Consider the following 22888-nt stretch of genomic DNA (forward strand, 5'->3'; position numbering starts at 1 on the left):
TGAGTAGTCTAGTATGTTCTCCTTCATTTTTGAGTATAGATTTTAGTATGTCCTAACAATCACAAGTGGAATTTTTTTTTAATTCTTAAGGTTTATTTATGGAATGGACTGCCATGATTTCATGCTGACTTGCATTCATTTTGTTTTTCATAAACCAGTTTTCAAATAGGAATTAGTCCTATTTTTGCTTAGTCAAATGATGCCCTCGGTGTTACCATACTCAGGGCTTCTGTTAGATGTTTTAAAGAAATAATGATAGAGCCCTTGGTCCCAGATTCTGTTGTTATCTTAGAAGTAGTAGAAAGAGTTTCCTTACTACAGTTTTACTTATTTTTTTAAAAGATTTTATTTATTTATTAGAGAGAGAGCATGAGTGGTGGGGAGGGGCAGAGGGAGAGGGAGCAGCAGACTTCCCGCCAAGCAGGGAGCTCGATCCCAGGACCCCAGGATCATGACCTGAGCCAAATGCAGACGCTTAACTGACTGAACCACCCAGGCACCCCATAAATGTCTCCTTTTTAACCCTCTTCCATAAATGAATCCTGCTTTATAACTAATCTGTATGCTACTTTTATAACCAGTCCTATTGTACCTTATTCTCTGAAAATTTCAAAACCCAAATATTTAAAAATCATCTTAGCCAATATTTTGATAACGGATTTTGACTAAACAACACATTCGTAAAGATTAGATTATGGTTCTGTAGTATTTCAGAACTTGCAAAGCCTTTCCAAATGCACAATTTCGTGATTAGAATTTAGGAGTTAGAGTAATTTCATAGTCAGAGTAACTTCAGGGTAAAAAAGGTTCAAGGAGAATAATTTTCCCAGTGTAATCTGTGGTTAGGATCGGGATCTGTGGACATCGCATAGACTGGAATTCTCATCCTGACCCCACCACTTACTGGCTGTCCAACCCTAACCAAGCACTCAATCTCTCTAAACTTTAGCTTCAGTCTGTAAAGTGAGGGTACCTCGCAGAGAACTAAGGGGGAACTGACAAGCTAATGTATGTAAAGTTCTTCACCCAAGGTCTGATACATGAGAACCACTCAACCGGTGTTAGGATCCATCGCCACCGCCAAGTACAGTTGTGCAGGAGAGCAGGTCGGGGCTAAAATCTTGACTCTCCCACTTGCCAAGCCCTCTGATCTGACACTGGCTGCAGGACAAAGGACAAAGGGGCACTCTTACCCAGTGTTCCCGAGTAATTTACCTACAGGGCGGTATCCGCCCCCGTGGCACCCTCTTCCAGATCACACAAGGCTAGTCGAAGCCCTGGTCCTGGTTGACACCTCCCCATCACTGCTGCCCAGTCAGGAAATAGTAAAAAAATCTAGATCTAGACTTCTAAAATCCAGACTTCTGACTCCAAATTTAGCTGTTTTTCTATAATACTCCTTCACCTTTCTATGTTCTCAGATGAAGGATGCCTATGAAAGTGTTTTGTGTGGAATAAAAATGTTACGTAAATGTTAGCTGCTATTTAAAATTTCCATGACTCATCAAGGTACCATCTTAGTTCTTCTGTGACTCAAAAGGATATGATATGTATTCAGGAAAAAAACTGTCATTGCAAAATACAGTGGAATTAAGATTTAATTCTGCCACTAGCGAGCCCAGAGACAGAAGCATGTGGATGGTTCGCTGATGAAGCAGGTGTGTTACCAAAGCTCTATTGAAGTGAGAGGCTAGGATGACACAGGACAGGTGGTCTGGGTGTGAAGAACCTACTGTTACCGCTGGGATATCACGTGGCAGAGCAACTTTTTTCTTTAGCAGCGGACACAGGTCTTGTCTGAGCATTTGTCAAGTCTCTGCTGAGAAAAAGATACTGCAAAACCCAAAATACTCATTCTCTGCTCCCCCCCAAAACATCAGTTTTAAAGTGCACCAAGCTGAATCTACTTCATAAGTTTAAAACCTTTTGTTAATTAAACTCACAGAGTTCCATTAAACATGCTTAAAATTGTGCCTGCAAAGTCAGACCCCAAGGGGTGTTTTGTAGTTTGTGGTTTTGCTGGAACTGGGAGTATTTACTAGCAGAAGAATCCTTCCTTCTTGGAGGTCTTAGAATTGAAGAGGTTGAGAAATGCTCCCATCCTGCACTGTCGCTATGGTCACCACTGGCTGCCTGTGTCTATAGAGCACACAGAACTCGTACACTGAGCTATGCCGTGGATGGAAAATACAGCAGATACACAGAGTACCCCCCAGCAAATCTAGATCTCATTAATAACTTTTACAATGGTTACATGTTGAAGTGGTAATATTTTGGATATACTGGGCTAGATAAAAGATAGGGGTTTAAATTAATTTCACCTGTTCCTTTTTATTTTTCCAGTGTGGCCATGAGGACATTTAAAGTTACAAATATGGCTTGCATTCTATTTCTTTTAGACAGTGCTCCTCTGGACAGCGTGTAGACTCGTGTAGCTGCATTTATTAGGTTTTAAAATCAAAATCTTTGCTACCTAAGCATCATAAGATTGCTTTGAGGATATAGGGATTATGCTATTATTTTAAAATCCCAGCCACTATATTGGAACAAAGTGTGGCTAAAGATCCCCAAACAGTGCTACAGTGCCAGGAAAATGTGTTCCTCGCTGTTGTCATTGCTTCACTTTCCCATGAGACCAAGTGAAAGTTTTAAATAATCCATTTTAGATGAAATAATTATGCTATTTCTTTTTGTAAATTGAAGCAGGAAGGAGATATTGATACCTATAATGTTACATAACAGGAAACAAATTTTCCATAATTTATTATCTAACTGTATCAACAGTAACTGCAGAAACAGACTTCTCAGTTAAAAATTGCTACTGTGGTTCATTTCAGTTGAACTTGTTTTTAATTTATCAGCCATGAGAAAGAGTAACCCTTACAGCATCAAATTAGATTGTAGCAACAGCGGAGCCCTGAGAAGCGAAATGGGTAGCTTTATGTTGTACACAGCGCCATCTGTGGACCAAATCTGTTAACAAATTTGAAAAATTCTGGAGGAAAAGTAAAAATCGAACTGAACCAAATCAAGATTATGTTAGGGTGTGGGGGGGAAGTGCATACCAAATACTGTCAGTTAAACCATCACAAAAAACTGACTGACCTTTGATCTGTGACCATAAGACTCATTTTAAATCCGTTGCATGACACCTACCACGTTGCAAAAGGAAAGGAGACTATACAAGAATGGTTCCCCACACCAACTAGCCGGGAAATGAGAACGGGACCAAAGCAAATGAATGTTAATAATGCCGGTTTTATATATGCCTATGTATGTGAATTTGCCAGCATTTACATGTCTTTATGAAGCATTAGTGGGTCAAAACAATGATGTCAGACACCCTGACCCACATGTCAGACAGAATGGGGCTCTTAGCCCTCTGAGGACAGGGAGGCAAGTCTGAGAGATTGGATGTAAGCCTTTATCGCCTATAGTGAGGATGTGAATAGAGGCCAGTATGCCAGACACAGCAAGTCTAGGCCCCTCGGAGTTCAGTGTGCTTCGTATCTGTTGGGCATGCTGTGTTACTGATTTATGGTGTTCAGCTTTAAAACATTATATAGGATCCTGATTTTGAACGAGGGATTATATTACTTGTCTTTTGCCTGGATGTAGTAGTAATGGTTTAAACAAAGGGTTGAAGAAAGTGACATAATGGAGCTAATTGCCTGAAAGCCGTGCTTTTTATTTACATAACTGGAAAAGTAAGCAAATGTGGAACATTTTCCTGGAAAAAAAAACACATAGAGGAGCAGATGCAAGGAATATAAGGTTTCTGCAGTCCTGGAGAAAAACCTTAGAATGATTGTTCTGACATGACCAAACATCCCCTCCCTGACTTCTCTTCTGGAAAGCCTTCACTAAACCCCAGAGTAAGTTAGATCCACCTGGTAAATATGGCTGTGACACCTGGCCTGTCTTCTTCTGTAACAAGCAGCTTTGAACTTTGCCGTCTACCTTGATGTGCTGTAAAGTCCCTGTGGACAAGGACCGGCTCTGACTTGTTGACAGCCATATGCCCGGTGCGTGGAACAGCTCTTGGCGCGTGACTGTCATCTCGCCATGGTGAATGAATGGAAACATGAGTGCTTGGTATCCAGGCATATGTACCCGCTTCTGACGATACATTTCCTTACTAACTCAGTGACCCACACCCAAGAGAGAAAGCAACTTTCTAAAGGAAGGGATGCCACAACCAAATGAGGAGAGGAGGTCTGGGTGTAAGGGAAACGCAAATGATTATTAGAAATTCATTTTAAAAATACTTTTAAGAAATACGTTTGTCAGAAACTATATGGATTGCTAAAACTGGAGGGGAAAACAAATAGATGTATCATTGTTTCTAGACATTCTTCATCATTAGCACTCAATGCATTGCGCAAATCTGAATAACAAAGACGATCCTTACATTGCATAGTTAAAGATGTAAAATAATGCTGATCCAGACAGATAGAAAGCAGTTGCCAGAACTGAAAAAGAATATGAGTTAAATTTCTGAAATTGTAGGGGCGCCTGGGTGGCTCCGTCAGTTGAGCAACCGACTCTTGGCTTCGGCTCAGGTCATGCATGATCTCAGGGTCCTGGGATTGAGCCCCGTATGGGGCTCTGCACTCAGCTCAGAGTCCACTTGGGATTCTCTCTTGCCCTCTGCCCTTCCCCCTGCTCTCTCTCTCTCTCTCTCTAATAAATAAAATCTGTTTTAAAAATTACTAAAATTGTTGATGTGCATGGAAACCTCTCTGTACTCTTTGCAACTTTCCGTGAATCTATACTTATTTCAAAATAAAAGCTGAGCAAAATTGAGAAGTTTTCTATTATGTTTATACTGAAGAGGAAGGGTCAGTTGTATCACTTGGTTTTGGGTTTTTTTTCCTGCAACATCTTGGACAGGCTTATTACAAAAGTTGCATTTTCAGATGAAGCTGAACTTGAATTCTAAGGAAATGAATGTCTACAATTTTCTGAAATATTAGAGTGAATATATGACCTGTGCTCTACTGTTCCACATATTCTATAGCCAGAGTTGAATGATGTAGACTTGTCTTTTATTTCCTTAATTTCTCCCAATTTATCTATAAATTCTTATATTTAATTTTCTGTAATTGGTGAAACTTTCTTTTGAAAAAGGGAATGAAATTAAAATGATAGTGATTAAGATTTATACACCGTAGAAATACAGAGATAATGTAATGTGGCGTTTTTTGTGGTTTTTGTTTTGTTTTGTTTTAATCCAACCTGGATCTGCCATAGAGTGGTTTTCTGGTTCTCCTCTACTCCAAAGCTGTGTGACCTTGGAAAGAATATGTCACCTAAATTATTACATGAACAGAACTGTGCTGGTGGTTTTCTATCATTTATTCACCCCAGAGGAAACTTTTCTTGTCCTGATCTTAGAGACAAGGAGCATTAAGGTTCAGAGGTCAGGAACCTGTCCAAAGTCCAAGCTCACGGGTTGAGGGTTGGATTTGAACCCAAGGCACCTGTCTCCACTGACTTCCCACAGATCCATACTGACTTGCTTGCCGTTTTGGATTCCAACATTCTAGGCCTCCATTTTCCCCCACCCCTCATATCAGATACTCCTCTTTAGAGGAGCAAGCTGCACAGAATATCCACCTGCCTAGAAATTACACTGTGGATATAGAAATCATCTTCTGCAAAAACTTGAGGCTGTCTTCCTTCGATAGACTATTCACACTCAAACCTGACCTTCGCACTCACAAACAGCCTTCAGAACACAAATTTGGTCTAGGAAAAAGAACCATGGTCCCATTTGAGCAAGTTATTGAGACATTTAATCATCTGCAGATAAGAGTGAGGCAAAACTAATCAAGGATGATCATTTGAAAACTTTGAGAATAACTCACTTAGTGGGGATGCGATTTCAGTCCTGTTACTTATGCTTCGTTGTATTATGATCTCCATAACCATTTATATTGGCAAAGCATTTTTTGATTTTTAGTGCTGTGTTGCAAAATCTCAGTTACAGAGAGAGCTGTCCCACTTTTTGCAAATAAACCAAATGAGTTACAAGGTGCTTAAGAAATTTATCATTAATCAGTGAGGTAAGAAAGCTGTAGAACATTAGCTTCCATTTCTTGCCCAGCAGAAAACGCCACTGTAATCAGGGCTTTCTGCTCACAGAGTGGGCCAGTAAGAAGCCGTGTCACCTTGCGGACCAGGGTATCTGCGTATCTCTCCATTACTCATCCACTTACAGCCACTGCCCCTGTGCCAGCTAGGCTGCAAAGACACTGTGTTAAATAGTGGGTGAAGTTCCTGTCTGTGTGACTTCATCCCTTCTCCCCCACCCTCTTTCTAGACCTAACTTCTAAGCTCTAAAGCAGACAAGTCACTCTGGGCAAGTCACTTTCTCTCTCTGAACTTTAGACACCCTCTTTACCAAATGCTATGTGGCCAAACAGTAACTCACCTGCCACAAAGCAGACATTCAGTAAGTGTAAATTTTAACATTCTGCCTGACCAAAACTACCTGTTTCAGAACACACCTCTTTCTTTTCCCTTTAATCTTACTTTTTATGAAAACTTTATTAGTAACAGATTAAACAGACAGAGGGGGATTCAGGGTCCTGTCATAGTCTATGGCATTATCAATCACCCCGAAAGGTAAGATCTCTATTTTTATGTCATTTTCTCTTTGATTCTATAGATACAGAGTGGTTTAGTAAATATTTTTAAAAAGCAAAGCCCTTTAAAACTAATGGACGTTAGTGCCCCACAAGCTCCTCTTCTCATACTGAACCATCCTTGAGATGTTTTTCAGAGGATCCTATTGTCATGTTTTTAATAATTTGGGATCTGAGTTTTTAAGGACAGATACCGGGTGACAGTCTGCCAAGACTTTGCTTCCCACACATATCAAGTCATAAAGTCACCTGAATTGAATGTGAAAAGTAGCTTTTCAGGTGCTACCCCTGGCCTGCCAAGTCAGAATCTCCACAAGAGAAGAAGCCTTGGAATCTCTGTCTTTAATAGATGCCGCTGGTGTTGCTTATGGTCTAGCCAGTTTGGGGCACACACAGCTGGGTTCTCTGTGGGCACGAAGAGGACACGGGCATCATATTTGCAGATTATTTTGTTGGGTTTCTCTATGTGAAGGGTGGGAGCAAAGCAAAGATTCTTGGTAAAGTATTCCTGCTTCTTGGACCTAAGTAATAGACCATTTTAAAATCTGAATACAAATACAGTCCTGGAAAGAATACTGGCGTTGTTCGTTTTACCTGATCAGACTTTTTTGCTATTTGCCTGGAAATCTGACTTTTCTGACATACCCTTGTAGTTTGCAACACAGAACTTTCAGAAGAGTTTTATATTCTCATAAGTTTTTGACACCCTTTGGGTAAACATCCATGAAGTAAACAGTAATTTCTCTTATAAACACATGGATATAATAAAATTTACTGTGGATTAAAAAGTACAAAGACAAGAGCTGCTTTCCACATACAATTTAAAAAGAAACTATTAAAAGAGCAAACAGTAACCGGTCTCTACTACTATACATATATTGTATATATATTTTTTTTAAAGCAAGTTTTAAAGAATTATGTAGGTCTTTGGTATGAAAAGTGTGAGTCTCATTATTTCCCAGGGAGGTCTTTGTTCAGTGGATCCTAGTTGAGTACCTACAATGTGCCAGGCCTCAGTATCCGACATCATTTAATTTAGTGTAATTTAACTGTGGTTACTTCCCATTTTATGAAAAGAAAATCTGATTTTAATACACATTAATAGTTTATCAAAATTACAATAGAATCAAAAGCCTTGTGATAAGGTGCTCACAATGGGGAATGTGGCCACGAGTCAGGGCTTCCCAGTAGCTGAGTGTGGCCAGCCTTCATCCCTCCTGCAGGCTCCCAGTTAGCAGGGTCTTTGGTTACCTGAAACAAACAGTCAGCTAAGATCATTTCATGATTGTGTTTCAGTTTCCTTTTTTTAAAGCAAGAAATAGAGAAAAAATTTGCTTGAGTTGAATCTACACATTAAAATATTAATAATCTGCTATAACATTTATTATGTTTATGTATATCATATTATTAAATACTAGTATTAGTATTATTACTCATGTAATAATACACAAGTGTAAAGTCATTATAATTTTCCTCTTCTCTTCCCCCCCCTTTTATGTAAATTATATGAATTTACACATAGACATGTAAAGATGTGATTAGTTGATTGTGATCACATTTTTGGTGAATTTTCCATTTTATATGGGTTGGAGATTACATATTAAAATGTATACTTCTACCCCGTTCTTTTTAATACTGCACAGTATTCCATAGAATGAATATATCATAATTTATTTGACCTTTGTCCTATATGATAACCAATAAGATCTTGTGATAGATTTTCAGGTTGTAAGAATTCCATAGTAATCTTACTGACTGGCTTTCACTTCGTGCTCTTGCTTCTCACGTTTACCTACTGTCTCCATCATTTAATGTCTTACTTATACAGCTATCCCGGTGTGTAATAGCCTAGCCTTCCACTGTAGCTCTTAAAGAGATTGTGCTTCTTCTTATAAACCAATACTTAAATACTTTTTGTAGTTTTTACATTTGTATTGACTTTTATCCTCAGAAAATAAATTAAAAATAAGTATACATAGAAACAGAATATAACCTGGTCCATTTCATCATACAGAGGCCTGGGATCTGAGTAATTCAAGAAGGCAACGTGTGTATGATACTGTTTAAAGAGTGGTGCTTGGAGATTCCGATGTCTGAAATTCACACAGTAGTTGTTTCTTTGGGTTGAGGCTTATCTTTACAATACCTATAAGGGGCACCTGGGTGGCTCAGTCATTAAGCATCTGCCTTCAGCGCAGGTCATGATCCCAGGATCCTGGGATCCCTGCTCAGAGGGAAGCCTGCTTCTCCTTCTCCCCCTCCCCCTGCTTGTGTTCGCTCTCTCACTGTGTCTCTCTCTGTCAAATAAAATCTTAAAAAAAAAAAGTACCTATTAATAAAATACCTGTTATAAGGGGCGCTTGGGTGGCTCAGTTGGTTAAGCGTCGGACTCTTGATTTCAGCTCAGGTTATGATCTTACGAGTTGTGGGATTGAGCCCCATGTAGAGCCCAATGGCAGGCTCCGCACTCAGTGGGGAGTCTGCTTGAGATTCTCTCCCACTCCCTAGGCCCCTCCCCCAGCTCACGTGCTTGCTGTCTCTCTTAAATAAATAAATAAATCTTTTTTAAAAACCTGTTAAAATACAACATTGAAGATCGATAATTATGCAGATTTTAATGGTGACAGAGAAATTGCTAGCAGCTTTAAAATAGAGTGAATACAACACAGAGTGTCCCAAAACCACTGGCAAATCCTAAAAGACGTTAGAAGTCAAGTGTGGAGTTAGAACCCCGAGCTTCTCCGTTTACCACTCATCTGCTGCAGGGCATGCTAACTTTATATTTGGGGTGGTTTTGATGCTTTATCAAAGGCAATAGAGCAGAGGTGTGGCCTGGCTCTTCCCAGTCCATCGCTATACAGTTTCCAGGGGTGATAACGGCGGTCCCCCCAACTCCTCACAAATGTACGTGCACAAATGTATGTACAACATTCACACACACAGACAGCTAGGAAGTTCGTATTGCCCCAAGTCCTCCAAAAGGTTCCTTGCTGCCCCTGGTGCATCCAGACTGATCTTGAGTAGACGTCATACTCACAGGATACATGGCTTGTTACACGCAGAGTCAGGAAATCTGTCTTGTGTGGAGGATGTAATTTCACGGCAGAGTCTTAAATTGCTTATGCTGTGTGGGGCCCTGCACGATTTCTAAAGGAGCCATAATCCCAAGTTTGAGGCTCAGGTAAAATGTGTCAGCTTTGCTGCGGCTGGTGGGCCACATGGCGGAAGCAATGATCAGGGCTCTCTCGGTTGCAGCACGAATTATGAACTCTGGGAACTCAGACTTTGTAAAATAAGCCAAACCACGGGAAGGGAAATGTATCTGCTCTGTATGGGAAACTTTGATTTTGTCAATTGCTGAATGGGTGAAAACTTCCCCAGAATATTTTCCTGAGCAAACTCTTTGATTCCTTCCTGTCTTTCTATATAAACCTTTCTTTCTTTTTTAAAATTATTTGCCTTCATTTTCTTTTATTTTCTTTCACTAGAAACTCAGTATTTGGTTTGGGACAAAGCAAAGGAGAAGCAGATGGTCAGGAAGCAAAGTGGACCAAATTCCAGTTCCATTTTGGTCTGGGTAGAACCCTGTTTTGCCTATTTGCCAATTAATTTGGTGTTCCTACCTCAGAGCTTGATGGTTAGTCTATAAAATGAGAAGATATCACTGATCCAATTATCTAACCATCCATCTTACCTTTCTATAAATTTCTGTTTGGAGTAAGCCATGATCTCAGTCCTGTGATGAAGGAGGCAGACATGTTCATAGTTCGAAAATGGTAGGACACGTACTGGATGTATCAGAGGTATGAAGAGAGGGCTATGTGAGTAACAACAAAAACAAAACCAACAGCTCTCCCTGAAGTCTGGGAATTTTCCCTTTATTCGGTAACAAAACCATCCCAACTATGTAAACTCACGGTCTTCTTACCTCTTCACCTCCTCACCTCCAACCCCACCTCCCATCCCTCTGAAGTGACCAGTTGCTAATGGCCTGAATGTCTCTTCTACAAATTTCTCTTATAAATAAAAGTATACAAATGTGCAGATTACATTTTTCCCTAAAAAGGATCAGATTGTGCATTTTGCTCTGCATCTTGCTTCTTTCCTCACATTATATGCTTTATACCAACCAGTCACTAGCAGCCTGGCTCCCTCCTTCCCTCAAATCTCTCACCTACTGTCACCTCTTCAGAGAGGTGTTTTCCGATCATCATATTTAAATAACCTCTCCCTCTCCCGCCCGCACGATGTCTCCGTGTTAACTGTTTTACCATGATACTTCCAGTTCTCCCTCACAAATTTATTTTTCCAAAATACCCTTGGCTAGTCTCAAATATTTATGTCCTATCTTGTTTAACTAGGTATTTCCCTGCAAGTTATCAAGTTTGATCTTATATGCTTTTATATGCTTTTCTGACCAGTTTTCTGCTTCTGTGAATTGCGAATTTATGGTGTTTTGCCATTTTCTGTTGGCTCAGCTGTCATCTCTGTCAACTCGTAGCCGCCATGGATTTTGAGCCATTTGATCCATTATGTGTCACCTGTGGCTGTTATCTTTCCTAGTCTCCCTTTTGTCTTTCAGGCTCACTATTTTTGCCATAGAAAAATAGTCATTTTTATAGTCAAAACAACCTTTTAGGCTTCTGGGTTTCCAGTTGTAAATACAAAAATTTCTCCTAACCATGGCTGAAACATATTCTCTTGATTGCTTTATGGTAACATTTTAATATTTTTAAAGTAGTTAAGTCTCTTATCCAGCAGGAATTTGTATTTGTATATAATAAGATGGAGTAATTTAGCTCTGTTCTGTCAAATAGATCTTCAGTTATGTCAACAGAATCTTAAATAAGCCCTCTTTCCCCCACTGATTTGAAGCTTAAATATATGACTTTTATTTAAATATATTCATTTAAATATATAATATATAATACACAAAAATAAATATATGTAAACTTACATATATATCATGTATGTGTATATACGTATATAAATTTATATCTATTTCTTGACCTCTATTCTTATCCCCCTGACCTATTTGTCTAATTATATATATATATATATATATATTTCTTATATTTTTGTATGTCTCTCCATATACCTTTTATTATGATACTTCTAGATAAGTTTTAAAATCTTCTGAGACAAATTCTCCCTTACAAACCTATTTGTCCAAAATACTCTTGGCTAGTCTCAAATATTTATTCTTTCATATGATTTTAAATCATATGATTCAGTTAAACTGACCAGCATTATGCATAAAATCTGGCTCTTAGAAGAAGACCCATCTGGCTGCACTGTAGGGCATGAGTTGGAGCAAGGAGAGGCGAGTGGCAGGGAGATGGTTAGGAGGTGACTCAGGGATCCAGGCGAGGTAGAGAGGGCTCGGACAGGTGCTGGCAAGAGAACGAGCCGTTGCCACAGTGGAATCATCTGGACTTGGACCTTTTGATGTCAGGTATCCAGGAAAGTGAGTCAAACTATTAGGAGGACTAGACAAACTGTAAGCCCTCTACCAGAGTTAGGACAAAGGGGTAGAAGTAAGTTTGGAAGTGGATAGAAGGAAAGATGTGTCCATTTGTGGATAGGTTGAGTTTGATGCATGAGGTTATCGGTGGGTAGACAGAAATCGGTGATGACGATATTAATCGTTTGGGCAACTTAAAAATATCTTAAAGAAGTTTTCAAATAGGGGTGCCTGGGTGGCTCAGTCATTAAGCGTCTGCCTTCAGCTTAGGGCGTGATCCCGGAGTCCTGGGATTGAGCCCCGCATGGGGCCCCCTGCCCTGCTGGGAGCCTGCTTCTTCCTCTCCCCCTCCCCCTGCTTGTGTTCCCTCTCTCTCTGGCTGTCTCTCTCTCTCTGTCAAACAAATAAATAAAATCTTAAAAAAAAAAAAAGAAGTTTTCAAATAAAGTTCTAGAGTGTTTTAGACATCCTAAAGTCCCTACTCACTTGCTTGCGAGGCCCTGCTTTTTTCTGACGCATTCCTACTTTGGCAGTTTGAAGGCAGATTATTGTAAATAATCACAGAATGAGGTCTGTCTTCTTAAAGAGTAGAGCTCTGTTCATATGAGGTAAAATTTCAGTTTTTGAAGATGTTTGCTCCTCTTCAGTAGAAATATTTTTGTACAAATACTGTATATGAGTAGCTTTATAATATCTTTACAAATCTTTATATTAATTTTAAAGTCACTGTCACTTTCTCTCCATCATAGAAACTCTGTTGAGACTACTGGATAGAAGTCATTTTATCTATCAAAAGTACGCATCGGTTTATCTTCAGGTGTTAGGTAAATGGGCTTATTCTCATGGCTTTTTCATTCATCTGTCTTTTCAGAACTTGACAGCCCAGAAGAGCTAGGGAAGAAGCGGATCTGCAGGATTATCACAAAGGACTTCCCCCAGTATTTTGCCGTGGTTTCGAGGATTAAGCAGGAAAGCAACCAGATTGGTCCTGAAGGCGGGATTCTGAGCAGCACCACTGTGCCCCTCGTCCAGGCTTCTTTCCCAGAGGGTGCTTTAACCAAAAGAATTCGAGTGGGCCTCCAGGTAATGTGTGCAAAATGTTGTTTCTTCGGCACGTGGAGAGAGTGTGTGAGCATGCTCCCCTCAGAAAACAGTTGTTGTAACTCATCCTAATGATATTGCCAATCAAAGCACTCGGCTATTTTGGGAATCATTAACCTACTTCAAATGAAAAGGGTGAAGTATAAAGTGAGCTTATTCCATAAGGTACGTATTTTAGGGTTTTTCTTTTCAAAGTATCCCTTGGTTTCTGATGAAAGATTGTTTTGTTAACCGTAGGGTATTGGTATTCGGAGTGACAAGAGCGCCAAAGAGCAAATACAGCATTAAAGAAACAAACCACATTTGACTTGGTTTATAAGATGCCATTTCATAAAAATCAGTAATAAGGAAACTTGCAAGCTTTCTGATTTTGATTGAAGTAGATCATAAATACTGGATTTTATCCAAACCAGTTGGAACTTGTTTGGGTTTGGAAAGCTAACTGAAAATCTCAGCAAGAGTCGTCTTTCTTATATTTATTTGTTTCAGTTAGACCTACTGAAAAAAGAAAATAATAAGGAAAGTACTATAATTTGTGTCAATTAATATAGTAATGAATAGTTTAACCGAGGTTCTTCTGGTGAGGTTTTTTAGAGTGAAGTGCTCTAAGCGCTGGGAGCTAAGGAGACGGCCTTATATTTCAGTGACATGAAGTCCCGTTCAGCTGTCTCCCATACTGAGTATCTTACCAAACAGCAAGCAAGCCAAAAGGAAGACGTTAGGTTTAGAAGTCTTGAACTGAAATCTTAAATGCCCTTTTGTTACTTAACTCCGAAGACCTCGATTTTTACCTGAGCCTAGATCGCCTATGTGATTATTCACTGGATGTCCTGCATGGGTTTAAAATACACCTGCCTCAGTATTTGCTGTCCTGTACTTTGGGTTAGCCCGAAAGACTTCTCCGCTGTGAGATCTGATTGCCCCTCTGTCACGCAAGCTCATGTCGTCTGTGTTCCGTTGGGGAAGTACACCGCCTGGTTCCTGCTACAGTGTGAGGTTGTTTGGGTTCTTTTTTTGTGTCCTCCTGAAATGGTGAGAAAGACGAAGAGGAAAGACTTTTTTGGGGGGCTGGGGGTTGTCTGTTTTTAGTTTTTTTCCTCCTCACTTTAAAAGTCTGTTTTCCAATGAGAGGAAAGCGTTCGCGTCCATCTAAGGTCCTTCCTCTGTCTTTAGGCGCAGCCTGTTCCCGATGAAATTGTGAAAAAGATCCTTGGAAACAAAGCCACGTTTAGCCCAATCGTCACCGTGGAACCAAGAAGAAGGAAGTTCCATAAACCTATCACGATGACCATTCCGGTGCCCCCGCCATCTGGCGAAGGCGTGGCCAACGGCTACAAGGGGGACACCACCCCCAATCTGCGCTTGCTCTGCAGCATCACAGGTGCGGTTCCCGTGCTGCTGCACCTGGTGCGCATGCGCAGCTTGCCCCGATTCTGGGCGCACGTGCAAAGCCTCTGAAACATCCGGGCCGACTTCAAAATAAAACGTTTTGCTTGTCCGTCACCTCATCTGTATTATTCCTGTACTCTCCTTGAAGGTGCTGAGATCATGGCTCATTTCAAATTCAGTGATGTCATTTTCCCTACTGTTAAGTGTAGTATTAATAATAGTGCTCTTTGAAGGTTATTGAAATAGTATTGAATCTACTAGAGCATCTAGGTCATTTCTTGGGGACCTAGTCAGAGATGGTGGACCTAGTAACACCCTTGAGACTACAGGAAATTGGACCGACTTTGGAGAAAACAGGGCTCCCGCAGAGCAGCAGGTGTAGGGCAGAGCAGAGGACGTGATTCTTCTCACCACTCAATGCCCCAGTATAATCCAGTAGACTAAATCTGCAGGGTCAGGAGGACACGTGTTGCGGTAAGCACCTGGAATCCAGAGCTCAATTCATTTGATCAACCTAATACGATTTTTAACAGAAAGTCCTAAATTAAGATAGGTTGGTTTTTGTTTTTATGAGTAGTTCTAATGGCTGATTCCTCTTTTTACCCTGGAAAATGAAATGATTTAAGCAGTACTTTTAAAAGCTGCTGCTGTATAACTTTCTTGATAGTTCTTGTCTTTTTCAAAAAGTAAAAAAATAAGAATTATATTATGTCTTTGAACAATAAATCTTTGCACTTATAAATTGCACTTACAAAATGTACTTTATAGCCTGTGGTTGCCCCACATTTAAGCCATTCATTAGTAGCTAGACAAACCAAAAATAATTTTTAAAAAAATATCATATCTTACAAGGAGATCGGTATAAGGCAGTAAAAGCAAAGAAGGAGAATAGAGAGGAAAACCGCCCTTAGTGTCTGCCGTGAATTGAATGTGCTGAAGTTTTGCGAGTTCCTGGCTGTGCCAGAAGAAGCGGATGATGGTGAAGATTTTACAAGGAGCATCTCCCATGGTAAAGTCAACATATCTGCTCTTGTTCTCCCAGGGGGCACCTCGCCGGCTCAGTGGGAAGACATCACAGGAACTACTCCCCTGACATTCATAAAGGATTGTGTCTCTTTTACAACCAATGTGTCAGCCAGGTATGGAAATAAAGGATTCCAAAAAGCACTAAGGAATTACTTTTATTACCTTTTGGAAAGTGAAAGTTTTTGTGCTCAATACTAGTATGATTATTTCATAAAATTTTGGTGGCAAAATTGGGCCTAACTCAGAAATTTAAAATTGACTGGCATAAGTCATCTTACCCTGTTCTCACAAGGAGCTATATGGTGCTAGACTTGCTTCTTTAAGTTCTTAGCAATTTGTAGAAACCTATTTCTGTTGATTGTTACGGAAATCTGGCCCCATTTACTAAGGGAGGACAGCAACTTGTTTTTCATTGTTGTGCTTCTAAAGAAAAAAGACTGATAGAATTTCCATTTCTCTCCCATTTTCTTCCATAAAATTCTTGCTCAGTCCAATATAAAGTAAGAGATTAAACTCTTAAGCAGGAGTAGAAAGGAAGGCTAATCACGACTAAATATAAGAGGGTTGGGGAACAGAATCTTACAGGAAGGAGAAACGAGAAAAAAAAAAATCCTTAGCCTTTCCTCAGCAAAATCACAACAAATAGTAAATGTAGGCCTCTGTAAACAGAGTAAACGTCTTCGCTGTTTCTGCTCTATTTTTTTAATAGTTAATTTTTTTTAAGATTTGGCTTTTAAATCACCTCCTTTTCATACTTCTGTTTTGGTTTTGTTTATCTCAGATTTTGGCTTGCAGACTGCCATCAAGTTTTAGAAACCGTGGGGTTAGCCACACAACTGTACAGAGAATTAATATGTGTTCCATATATGGCCAAGTTCGTTGTTTTCGCCAAAATGAATGATCCCGTAGAATCCTCCCTGCGCTGTTTCTGCATGACAGATGACAAAGTGGACAAAACTTTAGAGCAGCAAGAGAATTTTGAGGAAGTTGCAAGAAGCAAAGATATTGAGGTACCTCGTTCACAACCAGTCCGTTCCATTACATTCTCCAGATACGGGGTTTTGTGTTGAGGTCATAATGGCATTCACTGGAAATACCGAGCACATTCCTGATTTCAGGTTTTGATTTAAAAATTTGGTATAGATTTATTCTCAAATTAGTTCATGTGTCTTTGAGGTTATCTTGGTTACAATGTAGGACTAACGAATCTACATCATGGTCTCCACTTCTCTGTGGTGACTTGAGTTGTCTGATTTTTATGGTCACTGTCTTTAACACGTTACTATGATGTTACTTTTTCAAACCCAGTGAAAGTATCTGAGTAAAACAACAACAACAACAAAAAACCCTTTCAAAGTCTGTATGAAGAAGTGATGTCAGCACTTTCTCGAAGATGTCTGAACTGCTCGAGTAGAACTGAATGCATAATTCTGTCTTGTACATGTGCATGATTTTGGTTTCCAATCACAGTAGTTGCATTGTGAGCCAACAGAGTTATTTTTGTGGAAAATAACACCATAGAAGTAATTTCCTAATAAGGAGACAAATGTGATGTAGAAATATGTCAGTCTTTTAATATTGTATGACTTAAAATCTCAAAATTCTTTCAACTTAAATTAACATTAAATTATGTATTTCTTTTACTCTAAAAGGTTCTGGAAGGAAAACCTATTTATGTTGATTGTTATGGAAATCTGGCCCCACTTACCAAAGGAGGACAGCAACTTGTTTTTAACTTTTATGCTTTCAAGGAAAATAGACTGCCATTTTCCATCAAGGTAATTCATCAACAGAGACTCTGAATTTTAAAAAAGAAAAAAAGGCTCTTAGGGAATAAAAAAAAAAGAGTCTAGAGATTTAGTCAGTTTGAAATATCCCACCAAACTTGAATGCAGAGGAACAAGGTCAGATTTTGTCCTGGTTCTCCCCAAGTGTACTTTTGAGCCAGGAAAGCTTTATAATTAGTAAAAAAAAAAAAAAAAGTCTTTACCTTTTAAACATCTAAATGATTATTTATGTTCAAGCAGGTGTTTGTAAGACCAAACAATCTAGAATAATAAAATGCATCCTATCTGGTTAATGCTCAGTAATCAAATAATGGATGAAATCCAAACTCAGTATTTAAGTTCCGTCTTCATTTCTGATAGAGCCCCAGGACATTCTGGAGAGACCGTCTTCCTCCTCAGAGAACAGAAGGACATGGGACAGCTGTTTAGTGTGATGATTATTTGCTGTTATTATTGTTGCTAAAACCAAGGCCTTGGGAAAAAGAAATTATTGGGCAGGAAGAAAATGCATATAACCCGGACCATAAAGCAGATTGCCAGGGAAACAAGCAGGCATAGCGGTCCTGGGTCTGATCTCGGAATTGGGTATTGTAAATCCCGTTGTGTTCACACGCGACCTTCGCCATTGATCTGTAATGGTTACCGTCATCTTTTCCCTTTACTTTGCCTGCCTCTTGAAAGGGCTGTATAAAATAAACATGTTTAACTCTTGTACAGACAGGAATCCTCAGAGAAGTCTCTTTCTATAACTGTCAACCACCTAAACTCTTCTAGATTAGAGACACCAGCCAAGAGCCCTGTGGTCGTCTCTCTTTTCTGAAAGAACCAAAGACAACAAAAGGACTGCCTCAAACAGCTGTTTGCAACTTAAATATCACTCTGCCAGCCCATAAAAAGGTATCTTTTAATACTGGTTTATTGTAACTCTCTTTCCCTGGTCTTGAAGAAGTGGGCCCTTGGTATGCAATTAAGGAATGCTTTGTAACATGACTAAAGTTCTCGAAACTCGAGTGTTATTAGTCTCTTTGTGTAGATTAAGTCTTGTTACTGTGGTGTCAGATCCTTATGGTTTGTATGGTGGAGTCCTCTGTATATTGCTTCTGCTTCTGCTGCTAGCTCATAGATTCTTATGCCTTGGAATAACGTCACACGTTAATTTGCCATGGATGTACAGTTCTTGATATTTTGTGTTGGCTTCTTTTGATTTGCTTTGCTTTCTTGATTCAGCTTGCCTTTTGTGCTCCCTACTCAGTCCTTTTCATATCCTGATATTCTTTTCCCTGCTGTCCATTATAATATTCCTTGTCTCTGCAATGCATCTTGGAACCAAAAGGAGACAGAGTCAGATCAAGATGATGAGGTAATATGAACACTTCTGCTTTTACTCTATCAGAGATAGAATAGCGATTAAGTCTGTATAAAAGAAGTTGCAGAGGGCTGCAATGTGGGAAACATATTCTGTGTTGGCAGATCTTAGTGTTAGTGAAGTAAAGCGTATACATTTGTCTTAAAGAATGGTTTGCTCTTCCTCCACATATACAAGAATGCTTCAGGACATTCGGTAATATAATCCAGCTAATGATTTAAAAAGAGGAACTAACATTCTTTCAGCATTGTAGAGTGTAATAGCTTGGCATGTATAAATACACATTTGTTCATATTTTTGCCTAGTATCCACTCTGTGTAACATTTAAATCAAGATCATGAGTAACATGAAATTTTATTGTATATATCAAGCTGTTCTATTTAATACAAATTATGTGTTCCGTGGCTACTGATAAATATTCGGTATTCTATTTAAAGAAAATTATCTTGGCCATTTTTAAGGGTATAGTTGTTCCATTTGGTTTTGAATGAATTTTTCCTTACAAAGGCATCTCCTGCTATTTCCCCAAGTTATAGGATGATTGGATTTTTCAAACTCACCTCAGTACTAGAAATAGAATCCTTATTTCTAATAAAACCAGTAACTTTTTTTTAACCTCACCTACACTCTGTGCCTTTTAACATGTAGAAACAACAGCAGTAACCAGAATGAGACACCATGTGCCCCTCTTCCTTGAATGTACTCACATAGAGTGACTGTACATCGTGATATATGTGCTTTCAATACGAATGAATTTGGGGAGATTTCCTGCTCAGCATCAGAAGTCTCTGTAACGCTCGTCTTGTATTTGTAGTCCCCTGTAGTCTGCTGTGTTGGCGCTCTTCTATTTGCTAAATGATGGTGATTTGGTTGAGACATTGGGGTGGGGTTGTAGACCCACAATAGGAAATTAATATTTTCATGAGGAAAATCCATCAGAAGAAAAGTAAAGATAAACGAGGGATCCACATGCCATCCTTCAAAATGTTTCAAAACTATGAAAATGTCACAAGGAAGTTGGACATAGTCTCTTTTTCCTTTGTCCTTTTCAGGCCGAGAAAGCAGATCGACGACAGAGCTTTGCGTCTTTAGCTTTACGTAAGCGCTACAGCTACTTGACTGAGCCTGGAATGAGTGAGTTTTCTAACACATCTACTAATCTATGTGGATTTTTGTAAGAAGAGGCATTTTTTCTGTACAAACTGAATTCGGGGTGGGGGGGGTCATTTGAGAACCCAATGGCTAAAGAAAAATTACCTGCAGGAAAATTCTATCATGAAATATAAGTGATATTTTGTACATAGTTGAAGATACAAAGGACAAACTCCCTTAGATCGTAAGTTCAAAACAGTTTTTTTAAAAAAAAAACATTAACCTCTTTTTTTAAATTAGAAACATCTACTCATTCTGTGTCTTTAAAAACCTTGATTTCACTTTGATTGTTAGCTATGCTAGGAGATAACGTACCAATGTTCTTCAAATCTATGCTCAAAAGAAAAAATATTTATTTTTATATATGTGGGATGGTACAAAGAATGATAAAGTAACTTTGATTGTCATCTCATTTTTCTTAATATAGGTAGATCATTATATCTTAGTCCTGATTCTCCTTCTTCCCAGTTTGCAAGAATTAGATTTTCCTACAGTCTTGAGGTAGCACTTCTATACTGATTCCTTATTTCCTCCTTCTTCTCACCCCAACCCCTCCCCCCCACCCCTGGCCTTTGTTAAACACCAGTTCCAAGGCTAGTCTTCACTAGACTGCCTAAGCCCTTTTCTTCTCTCGGTGATTGTTTTGTTCATTGCTAACTGGCTTGCAGGTATCAAGGTATAAATCCACTCAGTCATATTCATTCATCTGTCTTGCTCCCCACCTCATCCTTTCCCATTCCCTCAGCCCTCCAGAGAAGCCCTCCACCAACAGGAGTTAAGAATGCTGAGAGCAGCACTGTGTTGGATTCATCGAAAGAGGATTTTTACAAAAATTATTGTTCAGTTAGCAAACAATTTCTAGCTCTTTTCCATTACTCACAGTTAACTTAAGTTCAGGGGAGATTGGAAATTTACCAGTAAGAGCCACAACTTTGGTTTTCCCCACCTTTCCTGAATTCTTGTTTCTGTGGGCCAAAATAGCATATTAAATGTGCAGCAGGAAGATTCCACCACTTAGCTTAGGTGGTCTTAGCTTAATCTTCTGGAGCCTAGTTCCTTGACTACGAGGGAAGCTTTTATATTCAGACACAAAATGGAGAGCATAAGAGAAAAGAAATGCTACCACACTCATGAATGGTCTTCCAGATCTCAGTTTTTGCCTCTAGCATAAATGCCTAAATCCTTCCAAAACCGTAAGGGCTGAGTTTAACTCCTATTATCACAAAGCAGGGACGGTATATGTGTATAACTAGATGGTTTTTCAATATGACTAAATCTCCTGGGTAGAAGTTTTCTTTGGAATACTATTTTGCCCCAGAGCTAAGACTCTCAGGAGGTAGCTGGTTGGTACTCCTAGGCAATATCCTTAAAATCTGAATAGTCTCCATGACCAGCTCCTTTAGGTCCAAGGCACCTCTGGGCAGGTGAGCGCCCATATGCTTCTGGTCTCTAAAGTGTTTGGGGGGATATATGAGTTTAAGGTGAGGTCTGTGCTAAGTCAACTAATTTTTTCCCACTTGGGAAAGTATTGTTATATTTTAGTTAGTTTCAGTTGTAGCATAATATGTGGCTTATCTTGCTTGACTTTTGATAGAAAGAAGAGGGTACTTTTCTCTGTTTTATGAAAGGGAGCCTAAGGATGGTAAACAGGAATGGAAAGGACTAAGATGGGACTATAGGGAAACTAAGGAAATTCTGTGGCCCCTTCATTGGTGTTAGAACTCCAAGTGATGCAGCTTTTCCCTCAGGACCCTGTCCTTTCAAACCACACCCCCCCCCCCCAAATAAAGAGGCTGGTATAGTTCACTGCCTGACACCCAAAGCCTCCCAGAGACTTTCTTTGTTATAAAGAGCATCACGGAGTATGTGTCATTAAAGCCTAAACTGTGTAACCGATCAGTAAATTGGCTGCTTCATGAGAAGTACAAAACCAGACATGTGGTTCCGAGGACTTCTTTGCTTGATGGAGCCAGGCTTCAGTGGGGAAGGAGAGATGCTTTGCCAGTTTCTGGTAGTTACAAAAATAAATTCTCTTGAGACATTGGACTGAGCCCAAGTCACTGAATTGAAGGAATCCCCAAACCTTCCATTTGCACTGTGGTGTTTCCAAAAGAGTTAAGCAATACAATATTGAGAATTATGACTAGGAGGGGTAACGAACGGGTGAGTTTTTCCTCAGTTCTTCCACATTTCTTTAGAATAATGTGTAAGCTTAGAAGAGGACATGTTCTGAATGTCTGAATTTAAATGTACACTAGGAATGAAAACCTTCACCCTTGTGGGAGTTGGCCCGGGCACAGCATGAAGAGGAGCATAAAAGATGAAGCAGATTCTCATTTCCTCTTCGCGTGTCACTATTATTCTGCACCAGTGCTTTCTGGGAGCGAAGCTGTACTCAACTTTGACATAGACCACTAGGCCTTGGCAGGCATTCCAAATCTCTGTGACCAACTCGGTTTGTGTGTTGAGAGTTGTAGAAGTAGAGAGGACCAAGTGTGTGTTTGCTTTCCCCCGGCGATTGTGCTTACCTCATTTGTGTGTTTCTTGTCCCATTGCCAGATGAATGCTGGTATTAAATCCATCTTTCCTAGTGGTAGGTCTGCCTCATGGCTGCTCCGGTGTTTGGGGTATCTATGAGTCCCATGAACATTCTGGGAAGGCACCAGAATTGGTACCTTTGCCATGATAAAAATGTATACAGTTACATACTGTATCCCACTGCAGATACTTAAATATGGGGTGTTAAAAATATGACTGCTTTTTAGATTTTCCCATGATACCTTTTGAGAATTAAAAGTATAATCAACTGTGAAAAAAAAAATACCCAAAATAAACTATGTGCTTTTATCCATAATGAAGATAACTCCAGATGTGGCTTTATTTAGTTGCAGATGTGTTTTTAATATGCAGTATTAAATATTTTCCTTAAGTCTCAAAAGGTACCAAGATTTTG

At 39.5% G+C, this 22888-nt stretch overlaps 1 protein-coding gene across 7 annotated transcripts in view; it reads left to right on the forward strand.

Annotated features, from left to right (window-relative positions):
• ANK3 (ankyrin 3) overlaps nt 1–22888 on the forward strand; it is a 349011-nt gene that overhangs the window by 281370 nt on the left and 44753 nt on the right. For 6 of the 7 annotated variants that reach the window (XM_087863095.1, XM_087863094.1, XM_087863091.1 and 3 more), the window contains 7 exons: nt 12986–13197; nt 14389–14596; nt 15647–15743; nt 16412–16640; nt 17283–17408; nt 18192–18314; nt 19836–19917. In XM_087863095.1, the coding sequence (XP_087719221.1) occupies nt 12986–13197; nt 14389–14596; nt 15647–15743; nt 16412–16640; nt 17283–17408; nt 18192–18314; nt 19836–19917 (1077 nt within the window). The remainder of the gene's footprint in view (nt 1–12985; nt 13198–14388; nt 14597–15646; nt 15744–16411; nt 16641–17282; nt 17409–18191; nt 18315–19835; nt 19918–22888) is intronic. The other variant, XM_087863096.1, reaches the window with a different exon arrangement.

This window comes from Ursus americanus, chromosome 6 (assembly GCF_024610735.1).
Source record: "Ursus americanus isolate L20-20 chromosome 6, mUrsAme1.1.p, whole genome shotgun sequence".
In the NCBI taxonomy this organism is placed as follows: Eukaryota; Metazoa; Chordata; class Mammalia; order Carnivora; family Ursidae; genus Ursus; species Ursus americanus.